This window comes from Gymnogyps californianus, chromosome 9 (assembly GCF_018139145.2).
Source record: "Gymnogyps californianus isolate 813 chromosome 9, ASM1813914v2, whole genome shotgun sequence".
NCBI lineage: Eukaryota > Metazoa > Chordata > Aves > Accipitriformes > Cathartidae > Gymnogyps > Gymnogyps californianus.
Window position 1 is genome coordinate 20282847 of NC_059479.1, and position 21623 is coordinate 20304469.

General features: G+C 41.0%; 1 protein-coding gene across 1 annotated transcript in view; it reads right to left on the reverse strand.

The window, feature by feature from the left end:
• The window catches only part of COL4A6 (collagen type IV alpha 6 chain), a 139179-nt gene that overhangs the window by 14769 nt on the left and 102787 nt on the right, over positions 1-21623 (reverse strand). Inside the window, 18 exon segments of the mRNA XM_050901939.1 lie at positions 170-313; positions 1014-1184; positions 2194-2202; positions 3197-3358; positions 3601-3822; positions 4973-5080; positions 5504-5575; positions 9147-9330; positions 9926-10105; positions 11108-11268; positions 12180-12284; positions 13896-14045; positions 14889-14999; positions 15736-15805; positions 17147-17200; positions 18445-18489; positions 19425-19484; positions 20900-20953. Of these exon segments, the coding sequence (XP_050757896.1) occupies positions 170-313; positions 1014-1184; positions 2194-2202; positions 3197-3358; positions 3601-3822; positions 4973-5080; positions 5504-5575; positions 9147-9330; positions 9926-10105; positions 11108-11268; positions 12180-12284; positions 13896-14045; positions 14889-14999; positions 15736-15805; positions 17147-17200; positions 18445-18489; positions 19425-19484; positions 20900-20953 (2062 nt within the window).

The window sequence follows — 21623 nt, forward strand, 5'->3', positions numbered from 1 at the left end:
CAAATTCATCAGTAAGTGCTCAGCATCTTTGGCAACCAGGCCAAAGTATTTCACAAGGAAGAAAAGAACACAGTGTTTAGAAGAAAACATTAAATATGCAGACATCTCGGAAGGGCATCCTAAGTCCCTATGCTGCACAGCCAGCAAAAGCCTTTCAGCTGTTTCTCACCTTTTTGTCCTTGGAGTCCCACAACTCCAGGGCTCCCTTTTTCTCCAGCTGTGCCAGGAGTTCCTTTAAACCCATTCACCCCAGGGACACCAGGCAGGCCTGGCATGCCAGGGAAACCAAGGAGGCCAGAAGATCCTTTCTCGCCTGTATAGAAAAATTGAGAATAGAAAGGGAAAATTAGTCTCTTCTGGTACACTGCATACCCACCTAGCTGGCAGGTAGAGGCAGCATGGGTCTGGCCAGTCACCCAAATCTGGGTAGTAAAACTTCACGGCGCAAGCACAGCACGGCCACTTCTCTCATGGGTCTCCACTCACGATACTTTCAACCAGCACTTTCCAGTTCACCTTTGAGAGCCTGGTCCTGCTTCCACTGGAGAGCAAAACCCAATCAATTTCCAAACGAGCAATATGCAGTTACATAGCTCTATTGCTCTCCGCCTAAAATAACACAGAATTCTCCAGGTAACCAACTATTGTATTGGTGCTTAATGACCATACAGATTGTAAATTTTTACTTCCTATTTGGTTTGTGCTTCATTCTCTCCCTTCTATAAATTTCATTCACTGTTCCTCATTTCTTCAATTTTCTTGTCTTTCTATCTTGATTTACACGGTCTTTTGTCCATAAGGGCCCAAGTCCCTTAAGATGGATCTCCTTATGACCGTGATTTGATAATTAAATTCATCATTCGTAATTCATAACTCAGCAGCAAAACAAATGCATTGCAACACTAGTTGGGAATTCATTCTCTTCTGACAAGTTGGGCCTAAAATCAGTATTAACAAGGTTATTTTTTTGTGGGCACAGTAATCTCAGACTATTCCCCTAGTGCAACACATACCTTTTGGCCCAGAGAAACCTGGATGTCCATCTTGACCAAAAGGCCCAGGTGGCCCTAAGAATCCTCTTTCCCCAGGAGATCCTGGAGCACCGTCAAGACCTGGGAAGCCTTTCATACCAGCAGGGCCTTGTGGACCTACATCCCCAGTCAAGCCTTTGACTCCAGGAAGTCCTGAATCAATATAAGAAAGAACTCAATAGATTATGTCACACAAACACTGGGACAATTTGTGGACAGCTTCCCAAACTCTTTAAACACAGCATTGTTTTTAATATGACAAATGGACCTTATGGCACATGCAGCCCACTAGAAGGCATAAAGCTTAGAATTGCAAAAGCATTAGTCATCTAACAATAAAATACCTATGAAGAGGGTTACTGCCTACATCACTACACAATTGGCAAGAGTGAAACCCCTTATGATGTATCCATTTTTGTCTCCTTTACTAGACACCAAACTGTAGCGCACCAGTCTTACCTTTATCATCAAGGCAGCCAAACCAGAAGGGGGAGCATCATTAATGCCAGCTTCTGCTACCTACCCCATCCTCTGGGTGAACCAGAGATCAGTTGGAGAGGCTTGTTTTTACAAGTTTCTTTTCCACCTTGGTAGTTAAAGTGTTACTTCTCAAGAGCAAATTGCTCACTAAGGGAACAAGCTTCTGATTGTGCTGTCACACAACCAACATCATATGCACTGTTTTGCCTCTAAATGTTTCAGAATGTTTCTAGCTGAAGCTTTGTAATGGTTTACAATTTTAAATAAAGGCTCAAGCCATTGAAAACAGAATGCTCAGATCCAAAGGGAGGAAAGGAAGGAAAAATCAGGTGGCTTCTGAAAAACGGCATTTGCAGCAGTAGCACCCAATATACAAGCTTTGTTATACTCAGGGCTTAAACGTTTTAAGGTACAACCCAGTATTTTTTAAAGCAGAAGATTAAATTGCTGCTTTATTTAAGAAGACAAAGAAAACACACACACTTAAAATCTGTACATATTACGGATTTCCTTATAGGCTTCAGGCTTTGTTACTGTCTGAGCATTCTCACTACAATGGTTCTTTGCCTTCTGGTTTGATTAGCTATAATAAGGGGTATCACCTATAGTCAATGCAATTCTTGTAGCATTAAAAGCTAGGTTGTTAGTCCATGAGCTTTTATGCTACACTGCATTTTCTCACCTTGACAGCCTATGTGAAGAACCCATAACCAAACAGTGTGACATCAGAAATGGAGAGTTGATGATAAATGGAATAGAAACATGGTGAAGGAAAAAACAGACAAAATATGTAAACAGAAAGAACAAGGGTACAAAAGAAATTAATGATTCAGAGAGACTACAGCTGCAAAAAACTTAATCATTTGGAGCTTATCATCCTAGCAATGGGAGGTTTTTAGAAACAGTTGAAGGAAAGTCATATATGGCATACAGTCCAAAAATGTAAAACAATAGAGAGGCAAAAGCAATGTTAACATCAAAATAAAAAAAACTTTAAAACTCTATGATTTGCATCTCAAATGACGTTACTGCTTTCAGTCATTTGTTGTCACTGTGCTCCAGCACTGTCATTCTGCATGTCAGAACAGACGAGTTATGTCACAGACCATTATCTACTAATTCCCAGGTCCCAGTTTGCTGGGTTCTCAAGTCTTGCATATACCGTTATCATGAAACACTTTAGTCAGTGCAGCTTGAGAGATACTGCTGTACTCAAGTGGTGGGGTTTCTTTCCCCTTAAAGTGAGGGGAAATAAATTTCTCTTCTGCCCCAGCAAAAAGAAAGACAGAGAAGACTTAAGTGCTTGTTCTGAGAAAGCCAACAATTTTTCAATCTATCAAAGTCACATTTCAAGCAACCTCATACATTAGAAATTAATCGTAATGAAAATGGGAAATGAAGATTAGTCAATGATACAGTCAGCACGTAAGAGCAAAGATGTTAAAAATATCAAGACATTTAAGGTGCCTTCTCCTATCTTTCTGCTGTACCTCTTACAGCCTTGGGCCACCATTTCTAGGCAGGAATCGTCCAGCAGTCAGAGGCAAAAGGCTCAAATTCTGCACTCTGTTACCCCTAACCAGAGGTAGGAGCTCACTCCAAGCAAATGCCAAATCTCTCCCACACTTCCTCAACATTGCAGCATGCAGCTTAGCTACTCGTCTTCATCTGAAGACATTACATACCTGGTGCTCCTGCAAGGCCAACTGACCCCAAGGGTCCCGGTTTTCCCTTAATGCCAAAAGGACCTCCAGGACCAGGAGGTCCCCGCAATCCAGGGACACCCGAGTATCCTGGATTACCCTGTTCGCCTTTAATACCTAGGAGGCCTGGTCTTCCGTCTAACCCTGGGAACAGAGAGGTGGGAGGTTACAGAACAAATAAAACAAAATTCACACTTTTAATTAAAAAGCAAGTTTTAATAAAAGCCTTTGAGTTGCAATAGATTCTAAGACAAAACCAGCAAATTGCCACCTGTGAGCAGCTTAGAGGACTGCTAACACAGTATCTTAAAGAGATTGGAAAGAGGAAAGATTTTTGAAAGAGAAACAGTTTGATATTCCCAGATACAAGCAGTATCAGTGCTTACCTTTTGGTCCTGGAAATCCAAGATCACCTGTAAGCCCTTTATCACCTGGGAGTCCAGGTCGGCCACGCTCTCCCAGGGCTCCACTCTCAGCACCAAATACATCTCCAGGAGCTCCTTTCGTTCCAGCTAAGCCTAGAGCACCCATTTTCCCAGGCAAACCATCTGTTCCATCCAGTCCTGGAAGTCCTTGTGACCCTTGCTCTCCTCGAGGCCCAGGGAAGCCTTAAAGAGAAAAACAGTAAATGTCATTCAGCAGAAGTACAGAATATCTGCTTCCAATAGCACCTCTAACAAATGTTTTAAAAATTTCCATGCAAGAAAAAGTTGTTTGGAAAGTTGCAGAATGTTTCACTACTGAATTAGAAACCATAATTGGTGACAGAAAGTGATGAAAGTGTTTAAAACAGTTAAAATATCCTCTCATACTATTCTTTTTTTTTTTTTTTAAAGAATAGAATACTTTAGGAGTATCTGGGAGCTGCAGCTAGTTGGAGCTTTACAAGCTTGGTTTCACTAGATGGCAGATTAGGCAAAAAGGACAAAAGGAGGAAGATGGCCATTTCAGGCTACAGACAGGCAGTATCTCACTACCACTATCAACCACAAAAGCTGCAAAGATGTTACATTCATCACACATTTCTTACCCTGTCCTCTACGCCAGACAACTTCTGGTACTGTGGGGCAGAAGACACTGGCAGCCTTGGTAGAAGGAGGACTGGAAAGTACTCTCCCTGTACCAAGCAGACACTAAACTGCACTGCTGTGTGGATGTGTCACGCTGCTCAGGGGTTATGTCTTGAAATCAGTGACCCCATAAAAATGACATCCCCCCTTAATGTTGTGAAAGCATAAGAGATTTCTTCAGCCATATCCAGAGAAACCTGATGGATACACAGCAACCTAGCTTTAGGAATCTTCCCTCACCACCTCTGCTTCTTGCTCTTTATTTACACAACCACCAGAAATTCCCACAGCTAAAATGAGTCCAAACCCTGTGTACACTGTGCCTTTACCAGAGTACCACATGGCTTAAAACAAGTTTTACACTAAACTTGTAGTTAACCTAAACTGTAACAAAGCACATGACGATGGTCTCTGGAGAAACAAATTGTGTTGGTTGTCCTCTTTTCTTTCAGCAGCGATATAATATTATAGGCAGGTAACAAGTATCTTGAACATTTCTTTTGTTTTCTTCCAAGATGCAACCATTTGCTTGCAGAGATTGCATTTGGAAGGAACACAGTGGAGCTCTCAATGGAGCATTGTGAATGTACCAGGCAGAAAAGTGGCCTAGAAGGTCGGACAACTATTTGATAAAATATTGTACGCGTTAATCAGACAATAAAAAGAACTCCAGTAACTTCCCTCTTACCAGGTTCCCCTTGCAAGCCTATTATTCCTGGAGACCCTGGCTGTCCTTTCAACCCATGTAATCCAGGTTGGCCTGGAATGCCAGGAAAGCCTTTGCTACCTTTGGGACCTAAGGGTAAAAATACATTAATACATAACATTAACGAATGGATAGTGGAATGCAAAAACACAGCACGAGAAAACAGGATCAGATCTTTTCTGCAAAGCTAGTGCTGAAAACACTTGCTGGATACACAATTTAAGCTAAATAAAGTCTCAAAGCTATGGCTGTTTCATCAGCTACATAAACACAGAAGGAGAGGGTTTGTGTTCAGAGGCTACTTGAAAGGGAAAAAATGGTGCAGTCATTATGATCCTCCATGGGATTTAAGCCGAGTCTCTTTGGAAAAAAAAAAAAAGAACACTGTTCTGCCAGTTAACTCTCTAGAATAACTATCACATGGAGGAGATTAATTAGCAGGTAGTATCTCCCTTGAGGAATAAGGGCTTCTTGGTAGTCAGCCAGTGTATTATAATCAGCTTGTCTCCCTACCTGGCAATCCTGGAAAGCCGGGAGCTCCTGGTGGCCCATATGCTCCAGGAACTATGCAGGGCAAGGTGATACCTACAACAAAGAAACACCATGGTTGCACACAGCGCCTTTCAGAGAGACGGTCAGAAGAGGAACATTTAGTATCCAGGTGTTTTTTACAGGACATATCATAAGTGGCTGTGAGTGAACTTAGGCACATCAAACACTGCTGACATTTCAAATATGTGATGTTAAAAGGCATTCAGAGCCTGGCGATTGTCTGAGCTCATCTCTACTACTGACTGACTGCATGACCAGTAAAAGGTAGCAACTACTGCTGTGGACTACTTGTAGCATGATATCCATGGCTTCCACTCAGCAACTGGTCCTCCCTATGGCAGGGGCTATGCAACAGGCATTGAAAAGGCAGTCTGTGACTCAGAGAGCTTAAGGTCCAGGCTGAGAGCTTTCAAAGTCAGTGGGAGCTGACAGAAGGATGTTTCTAAGCTGTATATAAACAGCTATAGCGTGAAATTCTAAAATAAATGTGCACATGCAAGATAAAATACATATCTAGGGAATATTGACAGGTGTTTAAAAAAACCTGTCACCCAAGAGTTTAGGCGAGAGAGACGCACGCATGGAGGGTGGAATAGCAAGGATTTTTTATTTCACCCTTACTCTCCAACTGCTTCTTCTACAGTCCGTCAGGCTAAGAAATAACCACATGGCTTAAAAGTTTATTAGCAGCAAAAAAGACTCAGCAATTGCAAAGCTCTGACTGACTTCCACCTCTCAAAAAAAGGCTCTGTTTGTACTAGCAATCCCTCTTCAGTGGAATGAAATTTATGTGGTATTATCAGAGTTGCTACTCCATCAGATTTACCTGAAAGATCTCAAACACTTCCAACATTCCTCCTTGTAGGTCACTGACAATTTGAAGTCACATTCACACAGTCACAGAAATGATTATCACAAAAACTAATTCAAGACTCATGACAACATATCTACACAGAGTTGCAACAACACTTCCATTCTCACACAAAGCCAGAGTGCTTTATTTTCATCTATGACAGCAAGTCAACTTTATAGTCAGCACTAGCTTTAAGAACAGAGGTTCAAAACTGAAACACCCATGATCCAATTTATGCTTCGAATGGATAGGGGTACCAAATACCATGATTGCAAGATGTTACACACACATTGCTGCCTGCACTTGGGTACACTTTGACAGGGCATTCTTCTGATAAAGTAAAAGTTAAATGGTAGGGAAACAAAATAAAAATTCCAGTTCTGGTCTTCTGCAGTCCTATGTGAGCCTGATGCTGAATGCTTTATCAAATAAAAAGTTGAGGTCCATCATCTCTGAGACATTTCCTCCTCAGACACAGTACAATAAAGAACAACATTTTTCAAAAAGTAAGCATTCGGGGCAGCAACTGGCATGGAAAGGGAAGTTTAATTAATACTGTTCCATTCACATCACATGGCTTTAAGGACTGTCTTACGTGAGTTTTCCCAAACCAACTCTGTACAATAGCATATTCTGTATTTTACATTATTAGCCAGCAGTAGAATACTTGAACAACACATATTTCACGTGAGGATAACTGAAAAGCAAATAGGACTGTTTCCTTGTGTGTTTTGCAAAATGATGTTAGCAAGGCTTAGTGTAAAAATTACATAAGCAAACCTTAGTGTTCCCCAGCTACTTAATACCCTACATTATCACAGTTTATACAATAAGATCCCAGTATCAAGGAAATTAACCAATTATGAAACCATCATGTCAGGCATAAAAGCAAAACATAGGCAATTCTGACATTTTTCAGTAATCTCAAAATACCAGGTAAAATCAGTCTAGCTTTTTATAAAATACTGAGTTAGACTTTTCCAAAGCAGGACTGTATCACCCTGTTTTACTGCATGTGGCATGAACTCAAGCAAAATCCCTCAGTGGTGTCTCTGACGTGGTAACTTCAGTAGATCACATTCTCTTTTTAAATGATTATTTCTTCCACCCACCCACATTTCTTTAATATTAGATGAAACTAACCACATGAAAGGGTCTTTTAATGTATGCAAATGATTTCCTAGTATGGAGGGAATGATGCGTTCACAAGTTTTCTTACACATCTCTATGGAGGTGCAAACTGAACTGGCTAATGACTTATTCACACTTTCCCACATATTTTGACTATAGATACTCTTCTACAAAGGACCATTCATCGTCAGCAAAGCTTTGATGCAGTATTCATAATAAGCTGGCTTCTGATGTGCTCCGCAAAATATCTAGAGTTCACATCATGCACAGAGCATTTTACTTTTACTTATCTTACAATGCAATTTTAATTTAGTGCATTTTGTAAGAGACAATTTACCCAACAAAGATGTAAGCATTCATAGCTATGAATTAGTAAAGCTTGTAGCATTTAGCATGTGACTTGAATTGGAAAAAAAGCTTATGCAGACTGTTCCAGGGGGACATTTATGCTAGCTGTCACCTCACCCCATAACAACAACGCAGCATGACACTGATGGGAGGTAACATGCCATCCGGCATGTCTGTGCAACATTCCCAGTGCTATTCTGGCCTAGCTCTCACATCCCTCTGGGTTTAAGATTCCTCCGCCAACTCCTCATACTGCAGTGGTCTTACCGCCAAGGTTTTTCAACTCAGAGCATCAGTTTATCAGTCCAGAAACCTATGCAACAATATTATGCCGGCAAATATATTACTGATTCTGCATAATTGATACTGACAGAATTACAAACCTAGAAGCCTAAGTATACACAGAATGGAAAATACACTGAAAATCAGCAGCAGCAAAGAAAAAATTCTGTTTGTCTTCAATTATATTTAAATGGCTGACATAGAATCAAGACATTGGGCCTAGCTCTCCGTAGTCATTTTGTTAGGAAAACATTTTCCACAAATGTTTAGACATACGAATTTCCATGTAACTCACTTTGAGAATGAACATAAAACATCATACATGAAACACTATCAAACCTATATTTACTGACTTTATCACTCGTCATTATGGTATGCCATACCAATTGAGCCAAACTGTCGTACCTCAGGAAGCAAACAGCCCAGAGCTGGTTGCACCAGTCATAACTGAACTCCCTACCTGACTGTCATAACAATGTCTCATTCACTAACGCCTGTTCATACATACAATGTACTACAGTTTCTTCTTTTAAAAAAATCAGCAGCTCTTCTTATTTCAACAACAGTAATAGTTCTGAAAACTGATTCAGAAGTCACAGATACCAGTGAGTTACTATTTTTACCTGGACAATGAAGTAGGCTGTGCTTTTTAAAAACCTCATTTTATCAATCTTCCTAAGTACCTTTGGTGTAAAATGGTTCTCCAGCAATAGTCAGTGAGTAGCTCCACCCAACACTCTTAGTATTTTACTACTGTTGGAGTATTTGTTGCTTATTATCTGTGTCCTCCTGAGCATGACAACTTGAGAAAGCCGTGCTGCTGTGTGAGGTCTGGTGAGCCTACAAACCAGTTTCAATTAATTTAAAGAGCAATCTTTAATCTAATGCAATCTTCTGGCCTGGCTACAAGCGCAGCAGTAAGCTGAGTGCCATTTGACTTGTAGCAGCTTTGCACTTTTTCAAAATAAGAGCAGACCCAGCAACACCTACCTGGAGGGCCTGGAAGACCGGCTTGGCCTGGAAACCCATCCATTCCTGGGTCACCTGGCGGCCCACGAACTCCACTAGGACCTGGATATCCAACGCCAGGAGAACCAGTTTCTCCACGATGGCCCTTGGAGCCAGGTAACCCTGGCAGTCCTTTTTCACCTGGGAAACCTAGCCCACCATCACCCTGTGCACAGCAAAGATATTTACAGCTGAAAATTAAAGAGATGTAGAAAGAATATACACCGCTATCATTTTAATAAATGCATAAGTGTTTGGTCAGTTCGGTGCAACGTTCAGATGGGCCTGGGAAGGTACATGGAAACCACTGTAAATTATCCATCATTATTTCAAAATGCAGGAAAACTCAGTGACTATTAAAAATAATATTTTATGTTGTATTTGCCAAAATGTCAATATTACATATTCTGAAAGACATTTACTTTCTTTTTAATTAAAAAGATTCTGGTGTGATTTTTCTGTTCCAAGATTTGACTCATAATTATGCCTACAGTGTCTTTTATCTTTTAGGACACAACAGAAAACAGCATTAGGATCTACTCCACTACTGGAAGTTTATCTTTTGACTGGGTAGCCAGAGGCATAATGAGTGCCAATTATTAATCCTGACCAAGACAAATTTGTGCTCAGGGACTGTGAGCTTTTTAGGTATTTGGAGACTTACCACAGGGCTAAATCAGGACTAGTAAGCCAGGCCTTTCTATCGTCTCTGCTCCTTATTCCAATTCTGAAGCACTACTGCTAAATTAATCAGAACTTACTGGAGGGCCTGGTGGGCCTGGCAAGCCTGGAAGTCCATCCCTGCCAGGGTTTCCCGGGATGCCTGAAGGTCCTCTGGGTGCTGTTGCACCACGGTCCCCACGAGCACCTCTGCCTGTTGCATAGGACGAATCCCCTTTTTCTCCCTTAAGGCCTGGAAGACCTTGCTGACCAGCTGAAGCCTATGGACCAAAAGATAAAAAACCAGGAATATGAACATGCAGAGGCTTCTTTTAAGAAGGCTTTGCTTAAAAATCTCATATGAGGACAGGACACAATGACTGGAGCTAGAAAGAATCTCCAAAGGGTTTCCTATTGGATACATTACACTGAAAAAAAAAAAAAAAAAGAGGAGGTTTGATTATTTCCAAATGTTTCAATCAAGTCACTACAGCTTTACAGTGGCAAGCCAAACCCTGGTATATAGCACTATAGTGACAGCAATCTTGGATGGCATCTGGGAACATTACATCATTCACAATATAACAGGGCCGAAGTATTGAATCTTCTTCCCTGTTACTTGGTGTGCTGCATTTACTGACACTGATAAAGATACTCGGAAGACAAAAGACTGGTATCTTTATGGACTATGACTTTCAGAAGTAAATACTGCCAATAAGTACTGCTCAGCACTTTGGAAAATCCTGTTTGTTATGGTTGCTGTTTCATAAAAACACAGCTTAACCCTCACTAATGTATTTAGCATACAGCAGTTGAGAAGGAGACTGCATCTATGGCACATAGTTTTTATAGCTATGAGCAATGATGTGGAAAGATCTCACCATTCGATTTTTCAGGTCTTCTCTCCATGCAGATGTATATCTGCTTCCCCAGCCAGCCCTCACTTAGGAAGAACCCTGGGTCTAATCCATGTATCCCTACAGCCAAGAAGCCCTGGGATGAATAATTGTTACTGTTTTTCTCTTGACTGCTAAACGTGCAGTTCTTAGAACTTAAGAACCATTTCTTGTCCCATTTTTTATAGCTGGTAATTTCTCGACTTTCAGCTTCTTTTCACAGATCAGTTTCTGGATTCCTTTTTTTGTTTTTTTTAATCCAAACAAGTAGAAGAAATTATGCAAAAAAATGTGTTCTGCTTTCACTACAATCAACACCAGCAACTGCACATGGGCACTTTTTCTCCTTTAATTCATGACAACCAATATAAACTCTTCCTGCCTTACCTGAGGGCCTCGCTGTCCTGGTGCACCCACAGTGCCTGGGTCTCCACCAATGCCCTTAATCCCAGGCACACCAGGGCTTCCCGATGGACCTGGTGGACCTGAGATGCCTTTTAGACCAACTCTTGTTACTCCTCCATCACAAGCACAATCACCTGCATCTCCTGGAAAATACAGTCAACACTCCAAACTCAGTTTCGTTTGGATAAAGACCCTTTTCAGTTGCAAGAGCTCCAAAAGCAGTATTTGATTCAATTAGGACAAAGCCATTCTCATATGACTTGATTTTGTGCCTCCTCTGCTCAGATGATGCGAGTGTCAAGCAAGTGGAGCTCAGGTTTTGTCCAGGTTAATTTCTATGCGATGCCCATCACCAAATTACCATGTGCAACATGAACCTCAGCACTTCTCGACCTCTTCCCAAAGGTTTAGACTCTCCTAAACCGATGGTTTTAGGAAAGTTTTAGGCCAGAAGTCCTGTGGTTTTTTAAAGAGATAGTTATATGTCAGAGAAAGCAAATCCATAGTCCCACTCACAGTAGGTTACAATGACCCTCAGCTGGATATCTTTGTATTCCCCTGAATCATAACTGGCCACGGATCCAAACAATCACAAAGCACAGTGACATCTGTGTCATCATGGCTTTTGCTGTTGGTTCTGTTACACACTACGACCCAAATTCTCATCATTTTTAGCACAGAGGAGAATAAAATTAAGTTTCTCTGTCATTTCCAGCCTATATTGCAAAAAGCAGTGAACAAGATCTTATTTCTAAGTCTCATTATGTCTTATGGCTTTAAAGTATAACTTACTTAGCTAATTTTCTGGGTATGAGATGTTTATCTGCTTATTTGCCTGAGCAGAGTAGGAAGTAGGAAATAGGATTTTGCTGGCAGTGCTGGGCACAACTCTCTCTAAATTGTAAAGGCTGTTGGCTCCTTTAATCCATCTCAACCTCCTGTGATTTGTCATAAAGACACTTCCACCTCATCCCTTAAGATATTTACACATGGTTAATATCCTTCTGAGGCCCAATGACTGCTAAAAGGCTCTCCCAGAACAAGAGTCAGTTACCTTTGTACCCCTTTGGACCCAAAGCTCCTGGCAGCCCTCTTTGTCCAGGCTCCCCAGGGGCCCCAGTCCTTCCATCCAGGATTGTGTCTGGGGGGAATGAAGGGCCTATATGCGGAAAGAAGGCAAGCAAAAACCATGAGAAGGCTATATTTCCAGCTCATTAATTACTTACAATATCAGTTATGCAACTGACAGAAATGGCACCGGATCAAACTGCAACTGTGGAAGTTACACAAGGAGAGGGAACTTGTTTGGTATCACAGGCTGCAGTCCTCTGCCATATGTTTGCTTCTAGCTTTTCATACAGAAAAGCAAAAGCTCTCACAACGTGAATGCAACAGAGTTTCATTCCTCTACTGCTCTACCATTGCACTTTTTCAAAGACTTAACAGTTGGCCCGAGAACTAACCAAACTGAACAGGTTGTATAAAGAAGGGTAAATGACGTAGTTCATGGCAGATGTGCCTTTACAGCTCTGGGAGAAGCTGAGACTCATCTGGATAGAAGTTGAAGGGACAAATCAATGTATTTGTGATTGTGATGACTGGCTATTGCCCTTTTTGTTGGCACAGAAGCTATCATATATGAGCAGTGTCACTGCTGCTGCTGGCATGGTAGAGTCATCCCCAGTGCTACCTGCCTTCTGCAGAGCTCTTTGACTTAACTCATTAAGTTGCTGCAGCTCAGGAAAGAGACTAAACAGCAAAAAAGTTAAGGGGACTTTCCCTGTCCCTCACTTTATAACCGCAGGATTATTTTCTACATCTCTTTATATGCTGAATAGAATGAAACATGAGCTGACAGAAACAGCAGTGGAAAGTGATCTAACATAATCTAAAACTACTGTGTCTGGAAACCCTTCCTCTCAGTGACAACAGTAAGACGGAGTGCTGACCAGCACCCGTCTGATGTTCCATGCAAACAAACTGCAACCATCAGCTAAAAACAGCTACAAGAGCTTTACAGACTCTGCAGAAAAATAAGCCGGATTTGACTAGCAAACAGTTATTGATAAGAGAGCACTTATTTCTTCTCCACAGAAAATAATTTCATCAGACCATGCTCATTGGCTTCATCACTGGAGTGTGCCCTGTTTTGAAAGGTTGGCTCTCAAAAATAAAACAGGCTGTTTGAACTTAGTTTATGGCAGAATGGTAAAACACCAGGTTTGTGCAAAATCAACCCTTTTCATATAATACTCAACTTCTGAGGAAAACAAAACAATGCATAATTAATCCAGTCAGGGCATCTATACAAATGAAAATGTAAAAATAAAATCACATTTCCTTAGGTCTGAAAACTGTCTCTTCAGGCACCCTATCTGACTCCTGGTACCCAAAATACCTACTCACAAGACCAGACATTTACCCCAGGTGCTCATAAGGTCATGGTCTATTCTTTACCTAAGACAGCAGGAGACTAGCCCAGAACTTCAAAGTCCTCTGTGTCATAAATTGTGTCTACACAACCTTGTGCTTCAGTCTCTGAGGCTTCTACTCTAACAATAATTAGCTGTATTTTCTTACTTCAGAGGGGTGGCTGCTGATATATATATATATTTAAGGTTGTGAGTTACAATCACCATGAGGCGTCAACCAAACATTTAAGATTTACAGATGAATAATCCTCACTGGCAAAGAAATAAATATATAAATGATTACTTGTCTTGTTTCACTCTGAGTCCGGTATAAAAATAGATGTTAAAAATATACATACGTGGTGAACCAGGCAATCCTGGTGCTCCTGGCAGACCTGGTAAACCATCTCTGCCGGGAATGCCTGGTAATCCAATCATTGCTCTTCCTGGTTCTCCCACTTCACCCTTCACACCTGGAATACCTGGAGACCCTCCAGGGCCCATTCCATCTAGACAACAATGACACAATGAGCAGCTCTTCAGCAGCAAACACATTCAGGTATTTTTAATGTTACGGAAATTACTGTTGTGCCCTGAACTGCAACCATGCTAGCACAGAATAATTTATAATTGCACACAAAGAAAAACTTACTAATAAGAGGCATCAACTGGCTCCCATTTACACACTCCTTTGGTCATCCAAAAAACTTGACAGGGCTGCATTTAAGTCCCACTGATCAGTTAGACAATTAACTATGGAAGACTGCGGTTTATTTATTTTCTGATTTCCTTTGAGTGAGATAATTTCCTTAGCAGTTCCTAGTCTCTGGATCATTGGAGGCCAGGACTTCACAGATGACATTCAAGTGAAACAGAAACTTTCAAGTGAGATCTTTGATGGGACAAATGGGTTCCACCTACAGTGGGTTTATCTAGCCAACCTGTTAGCTCTCTGTTGCAAATATGAAAAGTCATTAAAAAAAATAATTTTCAGAAATATTTGCTATTATTTAAAATGTAGGAAAGGTTCTGCCAATCAACTCATTCGAAATGGAAATCAAACAACCAACCTCCCGTGTACACTGCTACACCAAATATTCACACCTGAAGACTTACCTGGGCTGTAACCGTTGTGGGACTAATTCTGCTCCCATCCAAGTCAACATACTTGGTTTCCCTGTGTGTCATCCCTGCCTCCTATGTCTCATACAGCAGCCTGCAAATCAGCCAGCTGAAGGAGCAGAGAGAGGCTTGCTCCAATACCTTCACTATCTCCAGGCCACTACCCAGAGTCTTCTCAGCAACAAACACAGAAAACAGCCTGCTAAGGGCACTGTTAGCGGCTGCTTTACCTCTCTCCAGGCCTGGAAACCCTGGAGCTCCTGGAAGGCCTGGTAAACCACTGATCCCTTCATCTCCTGGAGGACCAGGTATTCCTGGGTTTCCAGGGTCACCTGGGGCACCTGTTAGACAAATACAGAAAAACAAGGAGGAAAATCTCATGAGAATTTCTGTTGAAAGACTCTGTTCAGTCAACTACCCCGGTGGCCACTGATCTCATTGACAGCAAAGGTTGCAAAGCCGTTAGCAGTAAGCCTGTTAGTCAAAGTTAACAATAATGGGAAAAATTCCTCCTGAACTGTTAGATGTTGTTTCAAACTTGACTGCATGTGAAGGAGGAAGAATAGGAGAGATTATACAATTTGTCCCCTTACCTTTATAGCTTCAGAGACTGTTCCCATCCAGGCCTCATTCAGCTGTGGCGTTAATTAAGCTCATTTTCTCAACTATTCTTACCACATTGAATGACAAATAATAGCAGAATGACATTCAGAGTACCCATTTCCAAGCAACACAAGGAAGCCATTTTTCCTTAGTACACTGAAGAAACACACACAGATAGACACATAGCACTTCCCCATGCTCATACACAGTCAGCCTCCCCAGCACTAAATTTCATTCTGCCTTGAAGCACATCATTCTGCAATGTGGGGATGAAAGGTTTATTGCAAACTCTGAAGTTATAAACATGGGACCAAAGGTATCTGTATGCCAATAATACAGAAATTAAAGGAAAAACAACAAGGGATGGGTTAGACGCAATATACAATGTGGAAAAGTAGTAAAATATAGTAAGAAGGAAAGTCGGATCAGAAAAAGTGCTTTAGAGGAGTTCCAAAACAAAATGGAAACGTGTACCTGAAATGACTACACCTTCCCTATCAATAACGATAGGAGGGCCTGGGGGACCGATGTCACCTAATTCACCCTGTAGAAGAAAACAGATTCATGCCACATTCAGATGGGTGATGGAGGGGAAGACTGCTTGTCAGGAAACAGACTGTATTACGGTAGCAATGTCTGTGGATATTCACTGACTAACCATCATTCTTTGTCTTGGTGAAGAATTCACTTTGTTCTTCTGCTATTCACAATCATTTGCTGTCCTGACTTACCTACTTCCTGTCTGATGAAACTGATGGCTGCTTCACATAAAGTGTTTGCTACTACCCAGCTATCCTCTGAAGGCATCCCGTTACCTCAGCAGGAAGCATGGACACGTATATACCATGTGTACTGGAGACCAGTTATCCTATCAGCATATTGACCAATATCAGGTAGATCATATTTTTTCACCTTGTGGTAAAGCAAGAGAGCTGCTATGAACATACCCATTTTTAAAAACATTCATCACTGCAGCTATCTGTTGTCTTGGAATCCTGAATTTCAATAATAGGAGCTTCCAGGAAAATGGATCCCTCCATAAAATCACCCAGGTAGAACAAGCAAGTTGTGACAAACTGCAGTATAATTCCTTCCTCTCACTAACACAGTACCAAATCCTGTTTGAAATAGCAAGTGCAAAATCTGACTGTTGTCCAAATTGCCATCATATTTATAATATAAATTCCATGCAGTGAGCCAAGGCAGTGCACACTTTGTTGCTTCTTCCAGTAATGCTCCTCTGTGCATAAACTTGTACTACTACTACTTCCATGTGCTCTGCACAAAAAAGCCCTTCAATACTTGCATTTCCCATGTCTGCCAAGCATATACCAATCTTGGTGGCAGGTAAGTGTTTTTCACAGCAAACTACTATCCAACCATTTTCCACTCAGTTTCCAGATGTCTGACTGCCCAAGCTGAGAGATACCCAGAAAATGTCTGCTATGTGTTGCCTATCTCCAGTACAAGAAATTGAACACATTCTTTTCAGGCTTGTCCATACTTGTAGATCTGTTATCTAAGACTTCAGATAGCCTTGGCAACTATCTTAACATCCACTTACTTCCATCTAATCTCGCCTCAATTGCCCAGTAAATATGGCATTGGTGTAAGGATAAAGGAGACTAGAGAGACTACACCTACAATTGTAAGTCATGAAGTTACATGAATGAACATTGTAAAGGTATGAAAATATCCGAGTGTTCATAGTTCAGCAACCATTCATTTTTATCCTTAACAATAAAGTAAATGAGGAACTGAAACATACTGAAAATTTCAGTGATATGGAGGTAAAGAAGAGATTTGATTGGGGCAATGATACTTATTTATTTGTGCAAATATGTTTAAAAAACCAATGCTTTAGTATTTTCATGTGAGAAGTTACCTTCATGCCTTCAACTCCATCCAGTCCTGGATAGCCTGGAATACCTGGATGACCCTGCAAAGTCACACAGGGGAACATTGTTACACAGTGAGACAATAAGACAGTGGCATTATTTGTTAGCTGAGACATCTGTAGTGCCTGGACTTGAATCACAAACCCAATTCATTGTCCTACCAAACATTTGCAGAAGAAATAAAGAAAGAGAAAACTCATGGCATCAATTTCTCAGCACTCACAAAATACGAGAGCTCCTTTAGGCCTCCTTGTACTCTAAAGATGGTGAGAACTTGTGAGCAGGCATGAGGGTGTCCAAATCAGAAGGACACCTTGGAGTTCTCACAGAACCATAGAAATGCTTGCGGAATGAGGAGGCTAGAACATTATTCTCCTTCTCCCCACACTTTCCCCTCCACTCTGTTCCTCCTCCAACAAATTATTAGCACCAAAACATTTAAAGTGACACTGGGAGATCCAGCTCTCCAGCTATCCATTTCCTGGTAGCATTCCCAGGGTCACCAAAATTCCCCTTTTGGGTGTGTGACTGGAAATCTACACAGAAGTGATCTACTGTTCTCTATTGGGTAACATATTCAACCTGGCCCAGTATGGATTGCAAATCCCACTGCCACTGCAGACAAAATGGGATATTCCAAGAGCTCTGGAGCAGGGAACCTTAACTTTAAGCCTTGCCTGTGATTCTGAAGTCTTGGACAGCTGTAGGCCCCAATATAGCCCATACACAGTATCGTTGAGCAACTCATCACAAAGGGTTTTTTTTTAATCATCTAATTTTAACATATAGGTATGAGTTAGATTATATTGGAGATACCATCACCTTCAGTATATCTTGAAAAGGCCATATGTAAAACAAAATATACAAGAAAGTGACTGAACTCCAGGCTGCAGAATGAAAGTTGTGTTTCTGAAAGTTGCTTTCCTGAACAACTTCCACTGCCATATCTGCAAGTGGAAGTACTTTAACACATTTTCAGCCACTTGATCATCTGGCCATTTCCACCCCCAAAAGGGGAAAAGTGGGAGAGTTGATTGTTCCGGGAGGGAGTGTACAATTTCCAATCTGTGGAGGTGGTCCTCTGAATACACAGGGATAACTACAGAGACAGTTAAAGGGATCTAGAGTTTTATGCGGACTTTCTAGTTAGCTCTCACTAGTTTAATAAGGCAGGTGCGTTCATCTATCAGAGAACTTGGAGCCACTAGATGAGGAAATCAGATCTTAAGCAGTTAGATGGCTTCTGTAATTGTAAGTACAGTAAAAAAAAAAAAAGAAATTTCACCTTTCTCCCTGGAATCCCATCAGATCCATCCAGTCCCAAAAGACCCTAGAACAGCAAAAAACCATTAAATTTCAGAGGCTCCATCTCAGTGTGGTCTTATTATATTAGGCTCCAAACATCTCAGCACCAAAGAATGAAAAGGTAAAACTTTCAAAAGGAGAAGCTACCACTGATTTTTCCATATCTCCCAAATATTAACAATCATAATTGAAAGAATTCAGCAGAATAACTGATAAAAGAAGTTTTATCTGCTTTAGCCATTGTCTTTCTAATTGGCAGTTCAAGTTAAATAAATCATGGTGTCTCAACTTACTAGGAAGTTAGGTAGGTAGTTTGTAATTATAAAGCCATGAAATTTAATGCAATCAAGACTTTCTATCCTGATAATTTATTCTGCACATGCAGAACAGTTATGCCTTGGTCTTCCTGTTGTGTATAAGCACGTCTCTGCAGGGTCATGGTGGTTTGAAGAATCTATGGCTGGCATGTGATTGAGCATACTGTTAACTCCCACATTCATTGACTAGTTAGACCAACATCTATTGCTAGCTTCTCCATTTCTTCCCCAAATATCTATCTGTGTTCTCTCATGGCTGGTTCTGGCACTGGTTAAGAGCTCCCTAAGGCCCCTGCAAGGCCTCTTTATTATCTTCATTTGGACCTCCTGCAAGCTTCCTTTTCTGTGAAGCTTTCAAAAAAACTGGAAAAACACAGGCCCTGCAGTTTCCAGACCTCCACTAAGTACTTCCATATGATTTTCTTGGACTGCCTTGTCTGTATACATCTTTCATCTCACCTTTAATCTGAGACTTTACTGAGATAAGAACTATCTGTTGGTTCTGTTATGGTATGGCACTGGCTACTATGGGACCCAGTCCTATGTCTGAGACTCCTACATGCTTTGGGAATGCTTCTGTTGATGAAAGGCCCACTTTATGTGTTTGAGAACAGGCATTTAAGGACTTTGTAAAGTTACCTACCCTGCCACCCGGTAAGCCAGGCACACCTTTTTCTCCTTTTTCTCCAACACCTCCAAAGCCCTGAGGAAAAACGTCAACAATAAATCTGTGATCTGTTGGGAATTGAATAGCACTGCCCTAAGACAAAATAAGCACAAAACCATCTATTACTATAAACAGTACAACGGAGAGACAAGGGGAACTAACTGTTTCTGCTGGGACTCTTTTGCCCCAGAAAGAAAACCTGTATCAACCAGACTTGGCAGTATGTGCAGTACATTATCTTCTTCATTCCCCATGACTTCCATCCATTTAAACCATGGCACATCTCTCAGTAGCAAATGCAAGTAACCCCTGCTATAAACAGCAAAGTCCTGCCACTGCTACTCTGTATTGTATTCTACATTTAGAAATTATTTCAAAACTCATTTCTTAGCAGCAGCTCAAGGGAGTTCTCAGAGCACCCTTTTTCATTTCTAAAGCCTAAGAATGACACAAAACTAGCATTTTCACGCTCAACATTTGGAAATGTTTGGTGGTTTTCCCAGTCAGCAAGAAGTATCAAATCCAGAGACAGAACACCAGGATTTAATTTCAGCGAGAGTTACAGTAGTTAAGCAATTTTCAGGCTTCAATCTTGAAACATCTTATGGTTGTGGTTAAGTTCACACATATGTTCAACCCCACCGGCTTCAATGGGCCTCTTGTGATGCATAAAGCTAAACACGCACATAATGGAACATGTCCAGAAAGGCTAATAACAAACTGTGCTTCATGTACAGGTTTTTCTTGCACGTCTTTCTACTAAGAACATCTGTATGTTGAAGAAACTGGCAAACAATTTATCTTATTAGTCAGAAGTTCCACAAAATATTTATTCCCTAAACTTATCAAAATAACCTGTGTTTACAAAAGGTTATAAGCTGGGAAATAGCTCTCTGGAATCCAGGGATAAATTGTTGTTCTTGATTCATACAGAGAAGATGCTACAAATTCCTGAGTTTATGAGCACTAATGTTAAACAGCCCATTTTAAAACTGGATATATATAGACAGACAGAAAGATCTGCATGTGCTTTACAGCTTTAAAGTAAAATAACACAAAATATGTTTAGACATAATTAAAGGGGAAAAAAAAGGATTTTTTTTTTTAAATTTGTCTAGCTCTCTGTGGGACATCAAGAAACACTGCCATCAAGTGGCCATGTAAAGGGTATGTCTACTTGCAGGTCTCTGCAAACCGCAGATTACATGTACTGAAATGATGGCTGCTCTGTAATGTCTATAGTAGGACAGCATTATCTTCTTTGTATCTCCAGGACAAAAAAGTATCAGATTACAGTTACACTCTTCAAAAGGTCTTGTGGACATTTTTAGCAGATTTTCAAAGTACTCTGCTGCCTAGAAACTCCTGTAGAGACCTTGTGAGCTATTCAGAGGGTGTTGAACAATCTAACCCACATTAGGCATATATTAAAAACTCTCCTCTGTCCTTACCGGTATGCCAGGCAATCCTTTGTCTCCAGGGAATCCTTGAGGGCCTGGCTCACCCTGACAAGGCGAAGAGGTAAACACAATAAATCACTGTGCCCGTGAAAGCAAGACTTTCCCCAATCCACCCATCATGCTCCTGACTCCTAAAGTAAGGCCTTGTAATTTGTTTGTCAGCAAGCATACTTGATTTGTGTCATCATGTGCCAGACATAGTGTCTCTCAGCACAGTGCTGCTGCATGCAACAAACTGTCTGTGACCACTTCCCATGGCTTCAAAGACCACTACTTGGGAACTGTTGTTCTACTGTCCTCCACTGCTAGAAGTCAAACTAGAATCATTTCATATCTTCATCTAGGGAACTGGAACATGCACAGTACTTCATGGAAGGCAGCAAAATAACACACGATGACACAGCATAATGTCTTCACAATCCTGCTTACAAATTCAAGAGAGTGCCAAAAGGAATGGCATTTGTTTGAATCTCACCTCACGCTAATGTAACTCCACCAAGTAAGACAATCTCTCTCATGACTTATGCAGGAGCTTAGGCAAGCTCAGACTGGGCTCCCAAACCAGCCTCTATAGGTCCCAGATTAATTCAGTATGCCTAAATTTCAACCGTGTAGAGAATCTTTAACTCAAGATCCATACAGCTTTTATAAAAACACCGATGAGCTAAATACGTATCTCAGTAAATGCCAGGATAACAAAGTAAAGGAGAGAAAT